The 21,377-nt window shown below is 38.0% G+C and overlaps 2 protein-coding genes and 1 long non-coding RNA gene across 14 annotated transcripts in view; 1 reads left to right on the plus strand and 2 right to left on the minus strand.

Moving 5' to 3' along the window:
* LOC144023250 (prolyl 3-hydroxylase 1-like) overlaps positions 1–12,479 on the plus strand; it is a 137,067-nt gene extending 124,588 nt beyond the window's left edge. For 2 of the 3 annotated variants that reach the window (XM_077528459.1, XM_077528460.1), the window contains one exon: positions 11,059–12,479. In XM_077528459.1, coding sequence (XP_077384585.1) covers positions 11,059–11,409 — 351 coding nt within the window. In that variant the 3' untranslated portion in view covers positions 11,410–12,479. The remainder of the gene's footprint in view (positions 1–11,058) is intronic. The other variant, XR_013284511.1, reaches the window with a different exon arrangement.
* On the minus strand, positions 8,046–9,341 carry LOC144023886 (uncharacterized). Its single transcript, XR_013284633.1, has 2 exons — positions 9,119–9,341; positions 8,046–8,384 (listed from the first exon to the last, which is right to left on the minus strand). It is a non-coding gene; the product is annotated as an uncharacterized LOC144023886 (long non-coding RNA).
* Positions 12,480–15,197: 2,718 nt separating the features above from the next.
* The window catches only part of itpr1b (inositol 1,4,5-trisphosphate receptor, type 1b), a 437,606-nt gene continuing 431,426 nt past the window's right edge, over positions 15,198–21,377 (minus strand). For all 10 annotated transcript variants that reach the window (XM_077530278.1, XM_077530281.1, XM_077530280.1 and 7 more), the window contains one exon: positions 15,198–21,364. In XM_077530278.1, the coding sequence (XP_077386404.1) occupies positions 21,278–21,364 (87 nt within the window). In that variant the 3' untranslated portion in view covers positions 15,198–21,277. The remainder of the gene's footprint in view (positions 21,365–21,377) is intronic.

The raw sequence follows: 21,377 nt of genomic DNA on the forward strand, positions 1-21,377 counted from the left end.
TAATTCAATTTGAAATATAAATATTTAACCTTTAGACAGACACCAACACAATTAAACAGAATATGTGCACATTGTGAAGTATTTCAGAAACATGAAATAAACCTACCGTCCAGCCAAAAGAAATATGAAGCCACCTTATGGAACAATAAATCTATCACACATTTTAACAACTTAATATATCCAAAAATATTTCCAAAAGTGCCCTAACCTTTTTATCAACAATTTTTGTTTTTAACAATTTTTGTTTTTCTTTGCCATCACATTCATTTTTGGTTAATGTATGATATCTTTTTTGTTTTTTTAATCTGAGACACGATGATGACCACGGAATCACTACTGTTTGTTTTGTTTTCTGGGCTGTCGTTCATTTTGAGTTTGATGACGTAATTGCGGGCACGTCTCAGTTCCCTGCTGCTCATGCTAGTTTTGTACATTGACAGGGAGCCACAAACTGAGAAATGAGATACTTGCGGTGTACTTTTAGCTTAGCTGGTGTGTTGGCTGTGGGACATACCTGTGTCGTTTGAATCCATGCATTGGATCGTCACGGGAGTTATTCTTTTTGGCTCGCGCGCAGTACCAACGCCGGCCCTATGGCGTTAGATTTGTGCCACAATTCCGTGCGTAACAAAATGTGTTTCGTACGTACAAAATGTGTTTCGTACGTACAAAATGTGTTTCGTACGTACCACAAATGTGTTTCGTACGTACAAAATGTATTTCGTACGTACCAAAAATGTGTTTCGTACGTACAAAATGTGTTTCGTGCGTACAAAACAGTCCTCGCGCACGCTTGCTTCGTCTCTCCTCAACACGTACGAAACTTTGATTTACGCTTGCGATGCAAGGGTCGAGGCGTGATATTTGTGCCACAATTCTTAACCAATCAGGAGTCGGACAGGAAAGCAAATCCTGATTGGCTGTTTAATATCCAATCAGGCAGAACTTTGACAACGTGTCGTCACGCCGCGTTGCATCATGGGCGCTTCTTCGATTTTTTTTTTTTTTTTTTAAACAAGCACTCGGTCCTTTCCTGTTTGAATTTTTGTCTGTATTTCTGCTGACTTTTATTTACTTAATAGAAGTTTTGTTATGTTACGGGATGAATCAGCTCCTAACTGCTTTCCTGCTTAGCGGAAGAAGGAGGGAAAACAAGTTTTAGCGCTCATGGTGATGTTGGATGACGGCATAAAATAGAAGAAAAAAAAAAGAGAAGAGGCTAACCTGCTACTTACATTTTCATTATGGTAAGTTACAAAATACTGTACTGTATTTAAGTCAGTAAATCCTATAGTTTTGTCCTCTTTTGATCGTGCTACTATCATTACAATCTTAACGGGACACTTTACTTATTGATCCATTTTTAGCAGCAAAAAGTTGCTACTTTTTCAATAATTAATTTGGTGACGTGATTATTTTTTTATGTACATTTAATAACTTTTAAACCGATGTTAAAATGAATCGAACGCCGGCATGTTTGTTACACGTGACTAAATAACCCGGATGTTTACGTCACTAGTGTGTAAACGCTACACGATGGAAGCGCTATGCAACGCAGCCGTGCATCTAGCGTCAAACCCGGAAGGATTAAACCTTATCGCTTCGAGCCAACACGACAAAATAACCCTACCGAAGGAAAGTCTGCCTTGGATGTGAAAGTTGTGGCGCCAGATGGTCTTTTCGGGCACAAAATAAACTTTAATGAACGAGTGAATCAGGCGGTGGGTGAATGGTGCTCGTGCGGGAGCTGCAGGAATGGACAATCCGCTAATGAATGTGTGCTGTCTGGAAATAAAAGAAATCGAGGATCGGTTCCTTGCGGACAATCTCAACTGCATCCTGGAACATCAGACATTCAACATGGCAATACTAAATAGACATTCTCAGGATAGCTTTGGTTGTGATGAAAGATGTGAAGAAGAAAAGTCTTGGAGGAGCCAATATCCAACAGGTAAAGTGACACACAGCACGAGCAATGCAAAACGTGTGGAACTGACAAACTATTTCAGGAAAAAGAAAAAAATAGTAAAATTATATGTATCGTCGTTACAGCGCCCAACCTCCCCTAGCTGTTTTTTTTTTTCTTTTTTTGCGTAGCGTCCCGCTGATGTAAACGAAAGCTTGCAAGAAGGTTGTGTATTAACCGTGTTTATTTATAGACAAAATGAAGTAAGGAAATGCGAGACGCCGTTACCAAGGCTGGTTATCAATGGTTGGGATCCGAACGAAATTAATAGAAATGCAAATGAAACTGGAATGCACCACAGGAAGAACAGCGGGACAGAACACAAATGTAGTACGTCGCACATGCCGATGATAATGACACTAATACACATTCAATAAATTTTTTGTTAAAATAAGATTATGAACATGGTCAATTTGTGAAGTATAAACAACTTACGAGCTAATAAAACATAACGTCCGCGCCTGCTTGTCCTTGCCGGGAGGTCGACAGCACTTAGCAAGCCATTTTCTACGCAAATAGTCTTTTTTTTTTTTGGGATAACATACCAGTGTGCTCCTCGCGGGTTTTTCCTTGACGACACCTTGCAAAATTTTGCAATACAGTAAGGCATAAGTGACGTTTGTGTCTTCCTCGTCGTTCTGTCTGCGTGAACTACTGTTCGCCAAGCGAGTATACACACTTGTTACGTCACCACTTGAGGGCGTTCCAACACGGAAGTACTTCTATGTTGAAAAAAGTTAAATAAATCAATATTGGGGTGTATTCTTCAGCTCTTATGCATGTTTCGTAGCTAAACTAACTATTTACTGCCAATCAAGCCATACATGTAAAATTAAAGGTGCCTTCCTTTAAACAATGCATGCCATCATGAGTGGCGTTGTATAAGAAGTAGAAAAGAAAATGTTAGACCATCCATTTTTCTTTAGTAATTAGTGCCTGGTACCACTAAAGGTATATCGTGAATAACAGAAAACATTGAATACATAAGAGCACTGTGTTTGGCAGTCCAATGCCATAGTTATTGACGTAAGAATTGAATTCATTTTGGTTACAAGACAACCATACACCATGACTAGCAGCTGTTGAAATAAACATGTTTGCCCAAAATAATTGTTTTACTAATGTGAGAAACATGGTTGATCTTGTCATTTTTCCATAACAACAGATAGACAATTAAAAATCTGAGCGCTAACCTTGTTTTTTTTTTTTTTTTTTTTTTTTTTTTTTGTAACACCAAGTGTTGATGCTTAGTGCCCACTAGAAATAACTCTTAAGGAGTTAGTGAGTATAGTGTCGTATAGTGTGGTGTGCTCGAGCCCACTAGCAGCAACTAGGTTCCTGACTATATAAAAATAAAACCAATCAGATACAAAATACCAAATACAGAAGCAGCGAAAACAGAAGTTGTAACGATGTGGTGGCTCTCGTTAACAGGCAGAATCTTGGCAGGATTAAGTTGCCAAATTAAGATTAAAATATTCTATGTACATAGACCATATTTGTTTAAATCTTGATACTTGATTTTTATTTAAGGCAGAGATTTTTTCCATTGAGATATAATTTATTAGTAAGTTTAACCAGTGGTCGATATTGAGAGATTGTTTATTTTTCCAATTGACAAGGATTATTTTTTTAGCAATAGTAAGGGCTATAAATATAGATTGGGATTGTTTACATGGTAGCTCAGTTATTGTTAAGTCACCTAGTAAACACAATCTTGGAGATAAAGGAAGCCTACAGTTTAATATATCAGCGAGCTTTTCCAAGATTTTAGTCCAGAAATGCAGCACTGGAGTACATGACCATAAAGCATGAAGATAAGTATCGGCAGTGTTTTGTGAGCACTGGAGACAAATGTCGGAGTCAGAGAGTCCCATTTTTTTCATCATATATTGTGTAACATATGTTCTATGAAGTATCTTATATTGGATAAGTTGCAAATTTGTCTGTTTGGTCATTTTAAATACATTTTCACAGATTTGGGTCCAAAAGTCTGGTTCCGGAACTATAGACAAGTCTTTTTCCCATTTTAAAGTCGGTAAATACGTTTTATTTGTGTATAAAAATAACTTATATATTTTTGATATTTTCTTTATTGTTGTTGGAGAAAGCTTTATAATATCTTTAGCTAAGACAGGCAGTTGGAGCGTATCCTGAAGTGTTGGGATTTGTTTCTTAACCATATTTTTAACTTGCAGATAATGTAAGAAATTTCCATTTTTTATTTCATATTTCTGGACCAAGTTTGTATACGATATAAACTTATTATCTGAGAAAAGATGATGAAGGTGTGTAATTCCTTTCTGCTCCCATAAGCTTAAATGGAACGACTGGTTATTAAGTTGAAAGTCGGGGTTATGCCAAATGGGAGAGAGCCCACAGGGCGCCAATTGGGAGTTTGTAATTTCTAATGCCTTCCACCAGGCAGTCAGGGTGGCGGCTATCATTGGGTTTTTAAAACAATTATGTCGTTTTATTGATTTTGTAATAAAGAGTAAATCTAACAGTCTAAGATTATTACAATCCTTCTGCTCCAATTCCAACCAACAGTTAGTATCTCTGTTGGGTTATGACCATAGCACAAGATATTGTAGTTGATTAGCTATATAATAGTACATAAAGTTTGGTGCCTCTAAACCTCCTTTAGATTTACTTTCCTGAAGAGTAGATAGACTAATTTTAGCTTTTTTTTTATTCCAATAGAATTTTATGATAGCAGAGTCCAGCGATTGGAACCAGTTAGACGTAGGTTTAAATGGAATCATTGAAAATAAATAATTAATCTTTGGTAAAACTTTCATTTTTATAGTAGCTATCCGTCCTATTAAAGAGATCGGAAGATTATTCCAGCGCTCCAGATCACTACGGATACTGTCCAATAACGGTAAAAATTTTAAAGAAGTTAATTCAGTTAACTTTGGTGAAATTTTAACACCTAAGTATTTTAAATTACCTGTAGTAAAGGAGTAGTGTGGATCCTGACTTGTAGGATTCCATGAATTTTCTGTGATAGGTAATAATGTTGATTTTGTCCAGTTAATAGCGTAATCTGATAAGTGAGAGAATTTAGTTATTAAGTTAAATGCTTCCCCTAGCGAGATAGCAGGTTCTTCTAAATAGAGTAGTATATCATCGGCATATAGATTAATTTTATGTTCTATTGTCCCGGAGTGGATTCCTTGGATCCGTCTATCCTGACATATAGCTAATGCAAGCGGCTCAATAAATATAGCAAATAATAAAGGAGACATTGGGCACCCTTGTCTTGTTCCCCTTTGTAGAGTAAAACTCTGTGATGTAATCCCATTGGTAGTAACTGTAGCTTTAGGAGAATCATATAATATTGAGACCCATTGAATGAATGACTCCCCGAAGCCGAATTTATTTAAGACAGCAAAGAGGAAGGACCAGTTAACTTTATCGAAGGCTTTTTCTGCATCCAGCGAAATAACAACTGCCTTTTTATCATACCGCTGTGACATACTAATCAAGTTAAAGAGCCTCCTAATATTATTAGTAGAATGACGACCTTTAATAAAACCTGTTTGATCGCTATGAATAATTGTCGAGATTACTGTCTCTAGTCGAGATGCCAAGGCCTTAGCGATAATTTTAATATCGGTATTAATTAGTGATATCGGTCGGTAACTTGACGGGAGGGTGGGGTCTTTTTCTGGCTTTAATTAAAGTTTAATTGCTGCTATATTCATATCTTGACGTATATCACCCTTACTTTTAATTTCAGTTACTACTCTTAGAAATAATGGAGCAAACATTAACCAGAAATGTTTAAAAAATATAGCCGGATAGCCGTCTGGACCAGGTGCTCTGCCATTAGGCATACTGTCTAAAGCACGATACAACTCATCTATAGTAAGCGGGGCATCTAGAATATCTTTATGTTCAATAGATAACTGAGGTATATTTAAGCTATTTAGGAATACCTCAATATGTTCAGGGTTAGGTCTATTAATTTCTGAGTATAGATTTCGATAATAGTTATAAAAAATATGGTTAATTTCTTTTGGTGATTGTGTGCATTCACCATTTATATCTTTAATAGCCGTTATAAGAGATTTTTCCCGATTCCGTTGAAGTTGATTTGCCAGGAATTTACCTGATTTATTATTATGTTCAAAATTATTATATCTCAACTGTTGTATTATAAACTCTGTCTTTTTAGATAACATGTTATCTAACTGTATTTTTATATTCTGTAGTTCTATCCATATTTGATTATTTGGGTTTAATGCATATTCATCCGTTAGTTGTTTAATTTTATCTTCCAGGTATTTTTCTAATTTTTGATCCTGTTTCTTTTTATAAGTTGAATATGATATAATTTTCCCTCTAATTACCGCTTTTCCTGCTTCCCAGAGAAGAGATGGAGATATATTTGGAGAGTCATTTATTTCCAAAAAATCTGCCCACTCCCTTCTAATAATTTTATCAAACTCTACGTCTTTCAGTAATGAGATGTTAAAACGCCATATCAGGGGAAGTTTAAAGGTAGAGTCAATTTGTAGAGTGAGAAAGACTGGTGCATGATCACTTATAATTATAGAATGTATTTTTATAGCAGTTTTATCAACAATAGAATTATTTGTAAGGAAAAAATCAATTCTTGAGAATGATCGGTGCACCGCAGAGAAGAAAGTAAATTCCTTCTTAGTTGGGTTTTGAAGTCTCCAGCCATCGCTGAGGCCAAAATCCTCCATATATTCATCTATTACTTTAGCGGATCGTAATCGCCTTGTATATATCGTATTATTAGAACGATCTATTAACGGGTTTAAGACCGTGTTAAAATCACCTCCAATAATAATAGTAGAATTTGTTGCTAAATCGAGTAACCGAGAGAAAAATTCATGGAAAAAATCCGGGTCATCATTATTTGGGGCATATAAATTACCAATTGTATATACTTTATTAAATATAGTTACCTGGATAATAATATATCGGCCCTCTAAATCTGTTACTATATTATTTAGAGTAAAGAAAAAATTCTTATGTATAAGTATAGAGACACCTCTTTGTCTATTATTATAGGAGGCAGAGTAAACTTGATTAAAATTTTTATCTATAAATAATTTTTCTTCTGATTTTTGTAAGTGGGTTTCTTGTAGGAGACAAATATCTGCCTTAAATTTTGAGAGATGGTCTAAAATTTTTATTCTTTTTGCCTGGGAGCGAGCGCCACACACATTCCAGGAGACCAGAACTAATTTCTGCATACGAGCAATATAGACTCAGTCTTATGTATACATCTATATAAGCTGCTTATTAATATTAACATATTGTAGGATATTGGCCCATGCAATATGCATATAACAGACATGCAATAAGTTTCATATGGAATTTTTTGCTTTTATCTGAATTTGACCAGTCAGCCACTTGCTAAAATGTGCACCACCATCCACTAGTTGAACATTATTGAAGTCATTACAATTAAATAACTCTGAATACATTTTACTGCATGAGAAATATAATTTGTTCATTAGATAATAAAATCATCATCAGTCATTTCTTTAGATCCATATTAAATATTGCAATATCTATTGCTATATTCAGCAAAATCGCGTATTGCATGATTTTCCAATTTTGTGCAGCCCTAATTCCTGACGTTTTTGAGCCAGCTGATGAGACCAATTTGACTTAGTCATTAAAATGTCTGTAGGAAGAGTCAGAACGTGAAGCTTGAGCTTGACAGCAGAGAAATCAAGAGCTCCTGAAGAATGACAACATTAACATTGGACTATCATAATTTGAAGTTCGAATAGTTGTAATGGCCTGTTTTGCAGCATACCAAATCAAACATTTTATAAATATTTTTTCTCCTGTAAGTTGTCGACACTTTTACTGAACTTATTTAAATGTGTCTTGCAAACAGTATCATTGACAATTAGAAAAATAAAAAGTGTCACACACACTGTATTCGGAACAACCTGTAAACAATAACCAAAATACTATTGCAGGTACAGTGCCAATGCAGTACATGACACATTTATGGTTTCAAGATTAAAGTGCGGAAGTGCACACACTGCACATTTGCCCATCATTGACCAAGAAGACCTCAGAGTACTGTACTCACGATGATGTATTGAGAATGCAAGACCCAAGAGGTTCCACAGATGAAAATATATTACACATTGTATTTGTAATTGACACTTAATGATGCATTATCGATCAACAAACAGCAAACTGTACATTTTGTTTTTAAATCAAATGAATCGTCCTCAGTTACAGTGCATCTTTGCAGTTTTTATTTCAAGTTTTACACACAGTAGGCATGGTAGACTGCTATTGTGGAGCCATCCATCGCCGTCCCATCCATCTCAGCTGTACTCTCTATCCTTAGACATCTTATTGATGACTGTGACCCGGATATAGAAACGATGCGCAATCTGGATTGGTTTACCTGGTAAATTGGAAACAAACAAAAGCTCAAGGTTATTAATTGTAAAACGTGAAACAATCATATCCATCCATCTTCATGTAGTTATGGGAAAACAATGTGACCATCCATGTTTCTACAGTTTCTTGTTCATGTTAAATGTCTAGTACAACTAAGGGCAACCACTTCATAACCTCTGCAGCTATAATATGATGCTCTTTTGAGGGAGAACAGTCAGAAGACCTTTGCAATAATCAAGTCTACTGGAAATAAAAGCATGAGTCAGGTTCTTCTGGTATGGAGCATGCAACCCTTCGGTCGAAGTCTTTTAGGTGGTAAAAGGCTGCTTTAGTGATTTGTTTGAGATGGCATTTATGTGCACAAGTATACAGGTAATGACAACAAAATTAACTCGTGAATTGAATTCAAGAGCTGATATCTCGTAATTTTCCACGATTTTCTAATCAATATCACTAACGTACTTAAAAATCAGTAACTATGGCATTGTGTTAACAGTGCTTTTGGACATTCCATGTGTTTTTCTGTCTGTTAGTTACACGATATACATTTGGTGGCACTAGGCACTAAAAATGCATAAGAAAATAAAGAAAGGGGGTGGCGATTTTTTTTTCTTCATCAGAACTATGCACATCCATTGCCAATGTCGTGTATGTAACTATTACATACAATTTTGATTGTCTTGGAAGCCTGTGTGTGATAGTGGCCAAGTTAAAAGATGCTATTTTTATGCTACTTACCGTTATGAAAATGTTGAAAGTAGTCTTCGATTCGGAAGTTGGCGTCCCCCCCAACGGTCATCCAACGGTACCATGAGGGCTAAAACTTGTCTTCCGCTAAGCAGGAAAGCAGTTGGGAGCTGCTTCACCCCGTAATATAACAAAACTTTTGTTAAGTAAATAAAAGTCAGCAGAAATGCAGATAAAATACAAACAGGAAAGCACCGAGTGCTAGTAAACAAAACAAAACCCCCAAAAAAATCGAAGAAGCGCCGCGGCGTGACGACACGTTGTCAAAGTTCTGCCTGATTGGATATTAAACAGCCAATCAGGATTTGCTCTCCTGTCCGACTCCTGATTGGTTAAGAATTGTGGCACAAATATTACGCCTCGACCCTTGCATCGCAAGCGCAAATCAAAGTTTCGTACGTGTTGAGGAGAGACGTAGCAAGCGTGCGCGAGGACTGTTTTGTACGCACGAAACACATTTTGTACGTACGAAACACATTTTTGGTACGTACGAAACACATTTTGTACGTACGAAACACATTTTGTTACGCACGGAATTGTGGCACAAATCTAACGCCTTGTGCCAAAATGTAACCAAAATGAATTCAATTCTTACGTCAATAACTATGGCATTGGACTGCCAAACACAGTGCTCTTATGTATTCAATGTTTTCTGTTATTCACGATATACCTTTAGTGGTACCAGGCACTAATTACTAAAGAAAAATGGATGGTCTAACATTTTCTTTTCTACTTCTTATACAACGCCACTCATGATGGCATGCATTGTTTAAGATTGTAATGATAGTAGCACGATCAAAAGAGGACAAAAGGGATATATATAGGATTTACTGACTTAAATACAGTACAGTATTTTGCAACTTACCATAATGAAAACGTAAGTAGCAGGTTAGCCTCTTCTCTTTTTTTTTTCTTCTATTTTATGCCGTCATCCAACATCACCATGAGCGCTAAAACTTGTTTTCCCTCCTTCTTCCGCTAAGCAGGAAAGCAGTTAGGAGCTGATTCATCCCGTAACATAACAAAACTTCTATTAAGTAAATAAAAGTCAGCAGAAATACAGACAAAAATTCAAACAGGAAAGGACCGAGTGCTTGTTTAAAAAAAAAATAAAAAAATCGAAGAAGCGCCCATGATGCAACGCGGCGTGACGACACGTTGTCAAAGTTCTGCCTGATTGGATATTAAACAGCCAATCAGGATTTGCTTTCCTGTCCGACTCCTGATTGGTTAAGAATTGTGGCACAAATATCACGCCTCGACCCTTGCATCGCAAGCGTAAATCAAAGTTTCGTACGTGTTGAGGAGAGACGAAGCAAGCGTGCGCGAGGACTGTTTTGTACGCACGAAACACATTTTGTACGTACGAAACACATTTTTGGTACGTACGAAACACATTTTGTACGTACGAAACACATTTGTGGTATGTACGAAACACATTTTGTACACATTTTGTTACGCACGGAATTGTGGCACAAATCTAACGCCATAGATAGCGGCCCCCCTCCCCCCCAAAAAAGGTGCGTAACGTCTTTGCATTATGTTTACAACATCCGGGGAATGAAGCGTCTCTGAGCGCTACTTTGCTAGCTCTCTGTAAACACGGAAGTAGCTTGAATACTGATGCTACTGAAATGTAAACAAAACAAGTAGAGCATGGTGCAGAACTCTTGCTATTGTTATGAAAACCATAAAGCCTCACTCGCAACCGATTCACAGCAACGCGATATCCGGTCCACAGCTTTACAAGCAATGTATCTAAGGATTCCCGGCGGATTGTGTATCGGTTGACAAGTCTGCTACCGATACGGCCGTTTAGCTCCCCTTGACGACCGATGGTTCGGTCAAATCGGTTTTTTGTCCCACCCCTAGTATATAGGTCTCTTTAATTTTATATTTCCCTTAATTTTACATTTCCCTTAAATTTGCAGGAAAGAATACAAGCTCAGCATATGTTGGATTTGTTCTCCACCACTTTGATGCCAGATTTTAACTCAAAAGAGGCAATGGTCAACTCAGACTACCATCCCCTGGTGACAGAACCAACAAGAGAGACTGACAAGGCAATAGTAAATCGAGGAGAAGCTACAGATGTAGAGCAAGTTAACACATATAACATACATACTGAAAAAGCAGCTGAGGTCAAGAAAGATGGAATTCAACCTGCTAACATAGATGGACAACAGACCCCCAAATCAGAAGTGGAGCAGTTGGATGCAGTCAAAATGGATCCCAAAACACCTTCCATGGCAGGCTCTCAGACTGGCAAGGATGAGTTGTAATTGATTTTTACCATAATAAATTTTTTAACACTGTTGTCCTAAATAAATACTGTGATTTGTGTGAAAAATGTTTTGTAGGCATTTGATGAATATGATATGATGGACCATTTGAATAACATCATAAGCAAGCAGTAGCGATAGCTTTCAAACCTCTCTTAGCCATACAGTGTAGTTGAAATCATAGTATGGCAGAATGGAGCTACATTCCCTTCCACAAGGGGGCAGTGTGCCAGTAATTAGACAAGTGCCTATAAATAAGTCAGCGCAGCACCGCCCTGTCTTTGTCTCTTCCTCCCGTGACCGAGCTGGCAGACAGGGACACGTGCCCTGACGTGGCGTCGTCCTGCGAGTGGTGTCAAATCCCATTGAAGGTATGCATGTTTGGCCCATTCATGATTTTTACGTTTACTCCAGTACCCCTCGGTTACAGCAGCGTTCCCTGGTGTCCAGGTGGGTGCGTGGCGATTCCCGCAGGTAAGGCGTTGGCTGTTTTCCTTGTGCAGGGGCTGGGCAGTGTAATGAGCTAATTGCTTCCACCTCCCTTCCAGCTATCAATTGTGTTTCCTCCCCACGCCGTGTCAAGCCAAATTTATTTATATAGCCCTTAATCACACAGAGTCTCAAAGGATTTCACAAAAATCAGGTGTTAGGGTTATTATGTATATATTATCCCATATTTACTCTTTTATTACATAGAATTAATTGTAAAGCATTTATTCAACATTTCGCTATCTGGTTGGAGCTGCTGCAAGTGTACTTAACCTCAAGACATCTGTTCCGAGTGGAATGCGGGAAAGAAGACAACCTTCAAGGCAGTAAACAACCTTCAAAGACTAGTGATTGTAAAAGTTCTATTGTTAAAAGATGTCTCCTGTTTTTATGACTGCTCTGTTTGTTGTCACCATGCTGCTATTTCCCTTCCTCCTTTTAGTGACCATTTGTTAGCGAACTCCATTAAAAGACAAGAAATGTGAGTGTGTGTCAGAGTGGGTCAGAGGCATGTGACCTGCACATATCTCTCTCTCTCCTATCTCTCCTTGTACTACAAGTAAAAAGGCCTTGTTTTCTCATTTTAGTGTCTTTCTCCTCATTTCTGTATTTTTAAAATGTCATAGATGGTGTACAAACCTGACATTTATTTGGTCCTTCGAAGAGCCGGAAGCCAAGATGCCTAAGGATTCCAGCGGGTGTGGTGGACTCCAGGAAGACCATGGCCATGGCACAGGCTCCCTAGAGTGAGCCTAAGATCCTTTTTGAGGACTGGAAGTCTGCCTGCCAGCTGGGATCTACAGGTTTACGGCTTTCCGATGGAGAGAAGACATCTGGGTGAGAAAAGTTTACTTTCCAGGGGAAAGTGTGAATATCGATGTAAAATCTGTGCGAAGGTACTGTCGCAGCCTGCACAAAAGTACTGTGTAGGAGGAAAAACCTTGTGAATACTAGTCAATGGCAAGTAAAAGGAACGGAGCCCAGTAACGTCCGTGTAAAGAAACGATGGCGGAGTCGTGTACGTACATAAGTTCCGTGTTAAACAAAATACAGTCTGTACAAAATAACATCAAATAAAACTGCAGTGTAAACGGTGTGTGACTGTGTGAAAGACTGAAGTGAATGGAAGTGTAGTGTCACTTGATACTTACTTCATATTAAACAAACAGGTGAAAATTGTGTGATTATTTGTGTTTTTGGGTGGTAAAGCAAATTAGAGTTTGAGTGACGTAGGTGACTGGTGACAAGTTGTTGAGCTTGTGACAGGCAAATTTTCCTTTGTTGTTTTGAGCATGGGAAATAATAAAAGAAAGAGACAAACGTGAAGGCACAACTGATTATGGTAGAATTAGAGCAACTGTACAAAGAGAAGATGAATTAGTGGATGATTTCAAAGATCGATTCATGAGCATTTAGAACAAGTTGTGATGTTGTTGATGATGATAGACAGGGAGAAAGTGTAATATTAGAGGACATTAAGCTAGAAATTACCCTCAAAAGTACAAAATAGATCGTTTAAAATGACTAGAGAAGTTGGAAAAACAGATAACCGGTAAAAGGACTGCTGTGTTAGTGATATATATGAACTGTAATATGATTTTCATGGGAAATTGACAATGCTAGGAACCGATGTAAATGACTAATTACACATTTATACAATTTCTAATCTATGTTTAAATGGGAATTAAAAATTGTGATTAGGCGAAAGGCAAATATGTGTAGTTTTGATGATTATTTAGGTGAATGATTCTTTTAAAAATAACTTTGTTATAACATAATTTAATAACTGAATGTAGTTCTTAAGGGCTATAAGAGATCTTAACATAGATTTGTCCATTGTTATGGTTTTTGGATGTATAAGATACACAGTATTAATTTGAGTCAGTAAGGGTGCAGTTAAATCACACAACTTTAAGAAATGGAAAATGTACTTTTGAATTTGATATATTGATGGCATTAAGTGTTACATTGAGGAATGGCATTTGAGAAGATTTTTTGTTATCGGGTTAATAACTAAGTGGTATAGATTATGCTGGGTCGGATTTCAAATATCACTATATTTGAAATGTAGTGGAGGAATCATTTAATATTAAGCATTAAGGACATTTTCATAAATATTATGCTACCTCACTACATTAGGTAGATGTGGAGCTTCAGTAGGTGGTTGTACGTTTGAATGTGAATCAGTCATCGACGAGAATGTTAATAAAATAAAAAAATAAAAAATAAAAAAAAAAGGATAGATCTCCAGATAAGTCAAAGCCAGTAGATTAGACTCCGGAAGGACTGGCCACCGTAATACGGGGCCGTGAGGGCTTTTCCTGTCTTGAAGAAATCTCTCTCTGATCAACTTTTTTCCCCCCATCTCTTCTTCAACGAACTTTCTTTCAAAATCTCCAATCCAGGAAAGCATCTCCACATCTCAGATCAAAACCAGACCGGAGCAGAAATTAACCAGATTGTACAAATTGGTGCTTCGAATTGGTTGAATGGTTAGGTCAACTTTTGGTTCCATGTTTGCCTCCATGTTTGATTAGATCAATTCCATCACCTCATTGAAGCTCGTTCCTCTTTAGATGATTTATCTTACCTTGATTTCATCTTTTTTTTTTTTGTTCTTACTTGTTCTATTTCTTATCACAGTAATTTTTCAAGTAGGTTAGAAAATAAATGTGCATCATCAAAACCAGATTGTGTACTGTGTGTGTGTGTGTGTGTGTGTGTGTGTGGGGGGGGGGGGGGTATTTTAACAATTTATATTAACCTCTAAGCTGGGAAAGAACTCACAAACTATTACAGTGTTTTATTTACCAAGGTTATCATTTGTTATGTTGATGAAACGTTCTAAAACCCAATGTGGTGCTCCAAAAGGTAAGATGAAGATTCATTAAATTATTAAACTTGAGTCTCCTCCAATTAACGTATCAATCAATTATAAATATGTGTATGTGGTGCATGGGTGGACAGGCTCTACAGGCCCAACTCTATTGATATACAATTAATTTCAAAGTCAAAGTTTTGTCCCCTTTATTTTGTGAACTTTTATCAAATTTTCACATTATGTGTAAACTGTTCACTTATGGTATTATTTACTACCATTAAACAAGAGTTATGATGGTGGATTTAAAAAATAAATAGAATAACCAACCATATCTTTCAGACCTTAGAGCATGACACACAAAATGAGTCATTGTGGAGCGGCTAGTGTAGGACAATATATGCCATTTATTAAACGATACATCTTGCATCTTACGTTACGTTTTATCGCTCTAGAAATAAGACGACAGAATGCAAATGGATCATTTCATTCATTTTAATAAATATTTCTACTGTAATATATAAAATAGCATGGTCTTGATTTTTGATTATTTCTAACAAATACTATTAATTAGCAATTGTCAACCAATAAATTTGTCTCTACAAAGGCAAAGACTAGCAATAAACTTGACACATACGTACAGTAAAAAACAAAAAACAAGAAACAATCGTATGAAGACATACCAGACACGCCATAAAAAACATCAAATCCATTTTCTATACTGCTTATCCTCACAAGGGTCATGGGTGAGTAAAGTGCAAGCGCAAATATTTCACAAAGCGAGCATGTTTGCTCCAACAGAGAAGAAATGCTTACTTACATTTGCTCAGGTAAGAATGACAAAATGTTCTATAAACCATAACGGGGGTAGACTTTAATTAGAGAACACACTTGACTGAGAAATAATAATACACATAATAATAAAAAACATCGTTATTACTGAGAATGAGATTTGAATTGACATAGGAAAATTAAACACAACATGGCATTTTTATGCAAACATTCTTATTGAGTTCAGAACACTTTTTGAATTAGAAGAAATAATACACAGCCAAATAAATGAGGTCATTTTATTAAATAGAGAGTATAATCTCAACAATTGTGAAGTACAATCAAAAATCCCTATTTTATCCAGCAAGTCTTGAATACAAAATACAGGTCAGCACTGTGAAAGCAAACATTTTATGGAACTCACGTCCACATGAAGTTGCATATTTAAGTTGATATATTGCACAAAATACAAAAACAAATAATACTGCTTTTTGGCCGAAAGTACATACAAATGAATCCAGTGTTTCCTCTCTGATTTTTTTTCAGCAGCGGGGGCAGCTCAACTTTGGGTTGTGAAAATTCGGTAGATTTTCTTTCACAGCGTGTCGTGCTCGGACGGCGGGGCCGACAAACGTTAATTTGTCAATGTGTCTGCAGGGCTCTACTTGGTCGCGCCAAACAGGATTTGGTCGTACCCTTTTTTGGGGATGTGCACCATGAACACATTTGCTGATGTACAGTCTCTTCAATTAGCATACTGTAGATTCATATGACAAAGGTTGACAGTGACTCAAGATATATTTGCGAAATATTTTATTGTAACAAGAATTGTCTGAAACAATTTTAAATGACTTTAAAAGAAGACCTTGGGAACATAATTTTGTTCAACACTGAGAGTCCAGCTGTGAGGCCTCCCAACCTTCTTCCCCTTGGGAAAACCAAAGCTGCACAGCCTACCCAGTGGCGAGCATCATAACTAATCAAATCAGTGTTTCCCAACCAGGAGTACGTGAGGACGTTGGGGCATATTCTCCTGGGTTCTTAAGACAGAAATGGTGCTACTGCACCCTTTTTTTGGCGACTTCACAGTGCCCATTACGCACCTTCATGAAATGTACGCACTCAGGGTGGTGCAATATTTCAATGAGGGCCCCTGTCAAATCTAGCGGCGCGCATATTCTCCCAGAGACGTACGCAACCTTCCTCTTGTGCGATCAGGAGGCTGTACTAAGGACTAGCGCCACTTGAAGGCAAAACTTCATATTGCACATTTTGATTCAATGAACTGTTTCCATGCTCGGCTGGTTTACAGCCACGTCATGCTTGAGCGGCTTCTGACTCGTGTTGGTGACTTAGAGGAGTTTGTCTGAAAGTGCAGCTCGTAACAACTAGTCATTCTCGTAGTTCATTTTATTTGTCATATACCAGCGTGCACCCACAACTGCCGCACTCGTGTCGGGCTGTCCCAAACCATTATTTTTCTCATGATTAATCTATCGACCATCGTTACGATTAGTCGATTAGTCTAACAATTAATTTTTCAAGTAATCTACCCATTATTTTTGGGTTGATGTAGGGCTGCTCGATTATGGAAAAAAATATTAATCATTATTATTTTGGTAATAACTGAAGTCACGATTATTCAAAAGATTATGTTTTGGTACAAAACAAGAAAATGTTCAAACATTTAAAATATTAAGACAAACACAATTATTTGAAACACTATATTTAAGTTCCTTTTAGACCAAACAATTTATAATAATTTACATTTATTCATGTTAGCAAAAATTAGGAGTTGGAGTGCAGCATGTGCAGTACAGCTTGCAGGCTAGCTAGCTTTGATTAGGGCGGGCGTGGCGGAGGAACTCGTGCACATGCCACAAAACTAACTAAAAAGTTATTATGGGCTATATGCCACAGAAGAGGCGGGACTGTTTTTGCACATCAGCTTTGGTTCCGGTTCGGTTTGCGACATGTGGGTTGCGTCACAATACTTGTACTTCCGACTTTGTGCCCCTGGGTTGCACGTTCGCAAACCGGAACCAAAGCTGATGTGCAAAAAAAGTCCCGCCTCTTCTGTGGTATATAACCCCATTAGGGTTGCAGAAATCAAATATTTTGGTATTCAGATATCCTACTGAAAATTCTAGTGAATAATCAGGTGTTTGGATAGAAATATATCTTGCTTGGTTAAAGAACAATTATAAATACAGAAGACAAAAAACACATTTGCACGTAATAATGAACAACCAACTGGCTTTCATTTTATTGTTACACAAACTTTTTTTTTTTTTTTTTTTTTTTTTTTTTTTAAACTTAAATTTAAACTGCGTTTAGCAGCAAGCTATTTTCTTCTCTGAATCTCTCCCCACAGATTTTGGTCTAAGCGACGATAAGTGACGTTAGAACTACAGTAGCAATTTTGGGAAATTTTAGCACTGCTAGCTAGCGCGGCTAGCTTGCTGCTTGTGCTGCTAGCTGGCAACCCCCCTTAAACGCTGGCAACAGGATCCGTGCAATACAATGTCAGCGCAATTAGGTCTTAGTGCGCTTAACTGGAGGTTGAAAGTGATTCAGGCCGAAGTTGTGTTACTGACGTCTGTCGCAAGTTTGGGGCCGTCACAAACTCTAAATAGACGAATTACTTCCGGGAACAACTTTAAAATAAAAGCGCTACAGTGCATTTACCTCCATATGCTACTTGGTAATATGAGGTTTATTTTGAAATTGAGTTTCTCTCACCACGCTAGCACCGTGTACTGTCTTGCATACTGCCGTTCGCTTGAGTACGACTTCCTCAGTAAACAGATGTCACATCCAATTTCTCCTGTTCTCCTTTCTTTTCTGCTATGCGAACTTGTTTACAACTGACAGTATGCACGTGTCTACATCTTTATGCCATCGACACTCAAAGTCGACGGTATGTTGTGTGTGCCGATGTATTTACGTGATCGGCGACGTCGACTATGTCGTCTAGTCGGGACAGCCCTACACTAATGTGTCCGTTGCTCGGCAACGTTTAAACAACAGGCGCTCACTCGCATTTCAACTAATGGAACCACTCCAACTATGTTTTCAGTCATGAGCACAGTACTCTGATTAAATTACTTTTATTGTATTTAATAGGAAATGCATAAAAGTAAATGCATGCTGCTTAACACACACCATTCACCGTGGCATAGAGGTCCGTGCCGGCCCACCAAGATGATTTGGCTCTGATTAGTTAATCAGAAGAGCGAGAAAATGCCATGATTGGTTGTAGACATTACTTGTGGGTATGAAAAACATAAATGTGCATGTTTACGCTACTGTGCGACAGCAACGCACACGCCGTCTCGAGAGCACGTTAGCTTAGCAGCTGGTTGGCATCACAAACTCACGTGAACTAGATGGCGAATTATCGGTCACAGTAAAATAAACACCGCGGCTTGTTTATCTTGGCCAAACAACACATGAATGCGACCTCTTGTAACCACACAGCCTCCACACGACAAAGCTCACTCCCACTTTGTCAAAGACGCGACAAGACTGACTGCAGCTCTTGCAGCCTCACATGCTCCGACATCGTTTTTTTATGCAGCAGTGAACGACGCGTGTTCGTCCAAATTGACACAGACGTATAATGTTACATATTACATCATCACCTCAATTTCGCGATATTTCAAATTTTTAGCAAAAAAAACAACAAAAAAAACAAAAAAACAAACAAAAAAACAACCACTAGAATGGAGGATGGAACCGTAGATATTTGATTAGGTATTGTAAACATACAGTGGGGCAAAGAAGTATTTGGCCAGTTTCCCATAGACTTCCTATTGGATTTTGGCCATCTATCTACCATAATTTGCCGGACTATAAGCCACGAATTTTCTCACACGCTTTCAACCCTGCGGCTTATACAATGATGCGGCTAATATATGTGTTTTTTCTGACAGCCGCCAGGGGCGCTCAAGCAGAAAAGGTAATAATGAGACAGGTGGAATATATGTGTCGAGGAAGACCCAAGTTTAATGTAACTTGGCGCTTTGTGCATGAATAAAATGAGCACGAACAGACCATCATACAAGAATTTTCAGTGTCAGTGACTTTTACCGGTGTGTTATTTTTAACCAGCCCTGTTAGTTACTGCCGAATTGCTGCTGTGTTACTGCCGCGTCACAGGCACTGTTTGGAAATAAAAGCTAAGGTATACAGTCTTCCCTCGCTATAACACTTTTCGCGGTCTCGCTATATCGCGGATTTTTTTGTGTGTGCAATTTTGCATATTTTTTTACAGTAACAGTGATTTTATAAAATTTATGAAGGTTTGAACATTGTCAATGTTTGAACAAGAGAGAAATGTGAGAACATGTAAATGCCTCAATGAGAAAAGTGTATAAATTGTGCGGTCGGGGATTTTAGAGCCTTAAAACATTTATAAGAGTTGTAAAACATAAAGATAACTACTTCGCGGATTTCATTTATTGCGGGTATTTTTTGGAACCTAACCCCAGCGGAAAACGAGGGAACACTGTATTATTAAACCTTTGAAAACTCTTTCTGTGTACCGTCTTTCTTTGTAAATATCTCATGTTTCAATGTGTGCACATGCGGCTTATTGTCAGGTGCGGCTTATGTATGTACAAAATGCCTTTTCCTTTAGAAATGTTCTGGGTGCGGCTTATAATCAGGTGCGCCTTATTGTCCAGCAATTACGGTATATATTTATTACCCCACTGCAAGTGATATTTGCAATTTTAACGTTTAATGCATTGGTGGACTTCTTTCTGTGTGCGTATGCAATTTCTGACTGCATTTGAATGTACCTTGCTTCTCGCAAGACATGTCAATGTTTACATTCCTATTAGCGGCAAACTGCTAATGACTTATGCCGTATCATATAATGACAGCATAATTAACCAGAGGTTTCTTGGCACCCTTAATTAGTGATTGAATATGATTTTGGGATGACGGTGCATTGTTCTTGGTCATGGAGAAGGACCCCACCACATGGGGAAAAAAAACAAACAGCCACTAAAGACTGTGGACCATAATGAGTCAAGTTAGACACCACGCCACCATGCATTTTGAGGGTTAATTTCAAAATAAAAGCCTACCAAGACTATTGCATTGATGTCCATGTAGTATTTGGCAGCCTTGTATTTGCTAAGTTGGCCTTATAGCAGAGCACAGTGGCTAGCTTGATTCGTCCTCGCACTAGATCAAACGCGTCACGACTCAGAGATCCGTTGCACTATTAAATAAAACATCCACTTTTGCTGTGCAACCGCATAATTTTTTTTGAGACCAGCAAACACTAACGTTGGCCGCATTTGTGGTAAATTGGTTGCAGTGTCGAGCCTTGCTGCCTGGTCGTCTAGTTCCCCATCCATCCGGCTGCACTCCTCTCCAGCCTCCAACTGCTTTAATTGGAAATTTGAAAGAGCGTCGGCGACTAGGAATGGCGGGCCGCCGCCGCTGAATGAATAGAACGGAAACACTGGATTTAAAATGAAGGCTAATGAAACTGGACAGTTCATCATCGCCAGTTCGCAAGTGTGACCAGTAAATGACATGCATGGATAAATCCAGTGTAATATTACAGAGAAAACATTAGGCACAAAACTTGCTGGACTGGAAAGAAAATGGTGGCTGAGTGTCAATGTCATGAGTGAGATTTGTACACAGCAGAGCTACACACCATATTATCACTACAACTATTTTACAGAGTGTCCTTGTGAGTTCCAATTTGTTGTACTCACACGACTCTGTCCAGACATAAGGCTGATGCTGAGGCGCCGTCTCTCGAGCCTACGCAGGCTGCTGGGGGTTGACGTTCATGTGCTGTGGGTGTCCCAGCAGGCCAATCCGCTGCTTCTGCTTCCTTTGCTCGGTCATCTAAAAGAGGACA

Source organism: Festucalex cinctus, chromosome 8, assembly GCF_051991245.1.
Source record: "Festucalex cinctus isolate MCC-2025b chromosome 8, RoL_Fcin_1.0, whole genome shotgun sequence".
Taxonomy (NCBI): domain Eukaryota; kingdom Metazoa; phylum Chordata; class Actinopteri; order Syngnathiformes; family Syngnathidae; genus Festucalex; species Festucalex cinctus.